The sequence below is a fragment of the Trichomycterus rosablanca genome, chromosome 2, assembly GCF_030014385.1.
Source record: "Trichomycterus rosablanca isolate fTriRos1 chromosome 2, fTriRos1.hap1, whole genome shotgun sequence".
NCBI lineage: Eukaryota > Metazoa > Chordata > Actinopteri > Siluriformes > Trichomycteridae > Trichomycterus > Trichomycterus rosablanca.
This window is the reverse complement of record NC_085989.1, coordinates 277501-280687: the sequence shown is the minus strand read 5'-3', so window position 1 is coordinate 280687 and position 3187 is coordinate 277501. Positions and strand designations below refer to the sequence as shown.

General features: G+C 44.8%; 1 protein-coding gene across 1 annotated transcript in view; it reads left to right on the top strand.

Annotated features, from left to right (window-relative positions):
• The first annotated feature begins 289 nt into the window (after positions 1-289).
• Positions 290-3187, top strand: part of LOC134327562 (nucleoside diphosphate kinase B) — a 3566-nt gene continuing 668 nt past the window's right edge. The window contains exons 1-4 of the mRNA XM_063009232.1: positions 290-381; positions 2320-2452; positions 2909-3010; positions 3095-3187. The exon at positions 3095-3187 is cut by the window's right edge and continues 20 nt beyond it. Of these exons, the coding sequence (XP_062865302.1) occupies positions 2324-2452; positions 2909-3010; positions 3095-3187 (324 nt within the window). The 5' untranslated portion in view covers positions 290-381; positions 2320-2323. The remainder of the gene's footprint in view (positions 382-2319; positions 2453-2908; positions 3011-3094) is intronic.

The window sequence follows — 3187 nt, the reverse complement described above, 5'->3', positions numbered from 1 at the left end:
AGTGTTTTAAGGATAGTTGAATAAATGAATAAATAAATGAATACAAGGATAATTTGATCGTAATGTATAAATTAATATTTTATTATTGATGAAATATTAATTATTCTGGAGTTTTTTTTTTGTTGTTTTTAAAAAAAAAGATTTTTAGGTGTTAAATTGACACTCTATAAATCCGTTTTAGCGTACTGAGACTATCAGCCAATCAGAGACCGACATAACTGGCCAATCAAGTTTACATTAACCAATCAGAAAAGTAAACGTCCTCGGCTAAGTCCCGCCTACATGTCACAGTCCTATATAAGCTTCTTGAGGCGGCTGATCTCTCTCGCTCGTTTCTGTTTAGCTCGTTGTGTTTCAGTGTCTCTGCTCCTCACCACCCAGGTGTGTAAAATTCACCTCTTATTCACTTTATTACGCTGTTTACAGTTAGAATTTACACCTCCTGTGATTTAGTGCACATTTAGCCGCACTTGCTGTACTTTCCTATCTGAAGGCATTTCTGTGGCGGTGATCTTCAGCTCCTCCTGCTGTACATGCGGCTTCCATTTAGGGAATAGTTATATTTAACATCATGTATTCGGATCATATACATGTTTAATAGTATAATGGTTACATTAGATTATATTTGATCGGATTGTGTGTAACTTCCGCTCTGCATGAACTTGACCGTGTAAATATAAATGTAGATCTGTAGATAATGCGCTCTGTAATTTCTTGATCCGTCAGTCTCGCGAGATTTGTGTGAGATCTGTGATATGGCGGTGTGAGCTACAGCGCGCTGCTTTGTGTCGTTCAACTTCTCCTGGTGTTCTATTATAGTCTGTTTTTATATTATAAATAATTCTGGGACTAAAATTGTTTAACTAAAAGTCTATTATAGTTCTATTGGAGACGATGACGGAATAACGTCTGAAGTACTTGATTTCGGGGGACAGCATGCGTCTTCTGTGGGTGTATCCCAATTTGTCTGTTCTTCCCTACATAGTGCACTACATCGGGTGGAGAATTCTGACCTGTATATACATGTTATTCCTTTATATATTATAATGAGGGACATTTATGGAGACTTGTATTATCACTGTTACTAATTTGTGTTGTATTTCGAGGTATGAATTAGAGTACGTATCAGCTCATGCTCCCTATGTAGTGCGCAGTGCTCTATTTAAGACACAGCCACATTAGTTCCACTCATGCATTAGTAGAATAGATTTTATGCACTTACAGTTGAATTAAAGTGCACTAATGAAGCTTTATAGAGTTAATTATTGAGACACACAGGGGTTACACAAGGTTTAAAACATTCTGTAGGAACTCCAGTAAATAAAACTGTTAAATATTACAGCAAATTTATCATATTACAATAAATCCTGTCTGATTTGTAGTGATGTGAATGGGACGCTTTCTTCAGGGTTCATGGAAATGTGGACTTGTGTTCTGAATAACTGATTATTCAGGTGGTTAAAGTGTTTTCAGGTTGAATAAGGATAAATACAGAAGCTCTTGCCTCAGATTAGCTGAAATGTAAAATCTAATACTGTTATTACAGATCAGGTTTATCTGCTCTGATCATCATGAAGCCTGAATATTGTTCCATCATTTCCATTTTTCTGGACTCGGTTTCAGTAGGTCGGTGAGGTTCCTGTTCCTGTATGAATAATCTCTCCAAAAGGTTCGGTAGCTGATCTGACGAAGCCGTAATGAAACATGCCGGTTTGTATCACGGCTGGTGGCGTCAGTGAAGGTGACCTTCAGCTTTTAATGATCGTTAGTCGAACCCCAGGTTTCCTGCTCACCTCCTCTAATTAAGACCCTATAACGAGCTTAGTCAGGAGGAATGAAAATGTGCTGAATTCCACACAAGGGAGCAGGAACGGCCTCGCTCGGCTCGCTGTAGAGATGAGAATAGAGTTCCTATATTTAGTTCCACGCATGTCTGAGCTACTCGGACGGACGTGTACCGGAGGAGACCTGAGTGCTGTGGGATCAGGGGTTTGGTGTAATCTTCTGCTGGATACCAGGTCATGGAGTTAATCCGGGAACGTTTCATCACGGCGACAAACATCAGAGTGGAGCAGTGTAAAAACAATCACAACAACCAACAGGACTGAAAACCAGCCGGTTATAAACACAGTCCCACACCAAGACTCGCCCACAAGTTCCTGTTCGGAGTAGATCGTGCCAACTTATGCCAATCCCCAATTTTTCCTTAACTGCTTCATCCTGGTCAGGGTTGCAGTGGCTCTGCCCACCACTGATAAGCTAGCACGATCAGACCTGATGAGTAGACATTTTACCATGAATGTTGGGTTTGTGTTTCAGTGCCATGGCTGCCAAGACTGAACGGACCTTCATCGCCATCAAGCCCGATGGTGTTCAGCGCGGACTCGTCGGCGACATCATCAAGCGCTTCGAGCAGAAAGGCTTCCGCCTGGTGGCCCTCAAGTTCCTCCAGGTAACGATCTGAGCCGCGCCCTGAATTGATGCACCTACACTTCTACGTGCTGCTTAGAGGGCACCTTGGGCTGCGTCCCAAATTGCACGCTGTGCTTCTCTGGGGTTCCTGTGTGGACTGGGACGAGCTGTATGAAGGTAGTTCTGAGGTTCCACACAGGTTGGAACTTTCTCTCGTACTAGCGTCCGGCCGAAGTCACTCTGCACCGACGGTATCTGGGCGTGGCCTGGTGTGGAGCTTCTGTACAGATGAAGCTGATGGAACTCCACCGGGATCAGGGAACGCTCTCACGACCACCTGATGAAGCGTAGCCTGTTGGTATCTGGTGTGAAGCTCTGAAGCTTCTCCAGGTTCCTGCTGAGCTTGTGAGCTCCAGGTTGTTTTGGGATCTGATCCCATGACCTTAGAAGGTGTGCAGCTATAACGGTTACCTGACATGATGATCCACTCTTCCAGGCCCCCGAGGATCTGCTGAAGCAGCACTACATCGACCTGAAGGACCGTCCCTTCTACCCCGGCCTGGTCAAGTACATGAGCTCCGGCCCCGTCGCCGCCATGGTGAGTCCCGCCGCCCGCGTTTAGCCTGAAGTCGTCCGGCGCTCTCTGGGTTTTGTTGACCGCTCTGTGTTTCCTGTGCTGTAGGTGTGGGAGGGTCTGAACGTGGTGAAGACCGGCCGTGTGATGCTGGGCGAGACCAACCCCGCCGACTCCAAACCCGGAACCATCAGAGGAGAC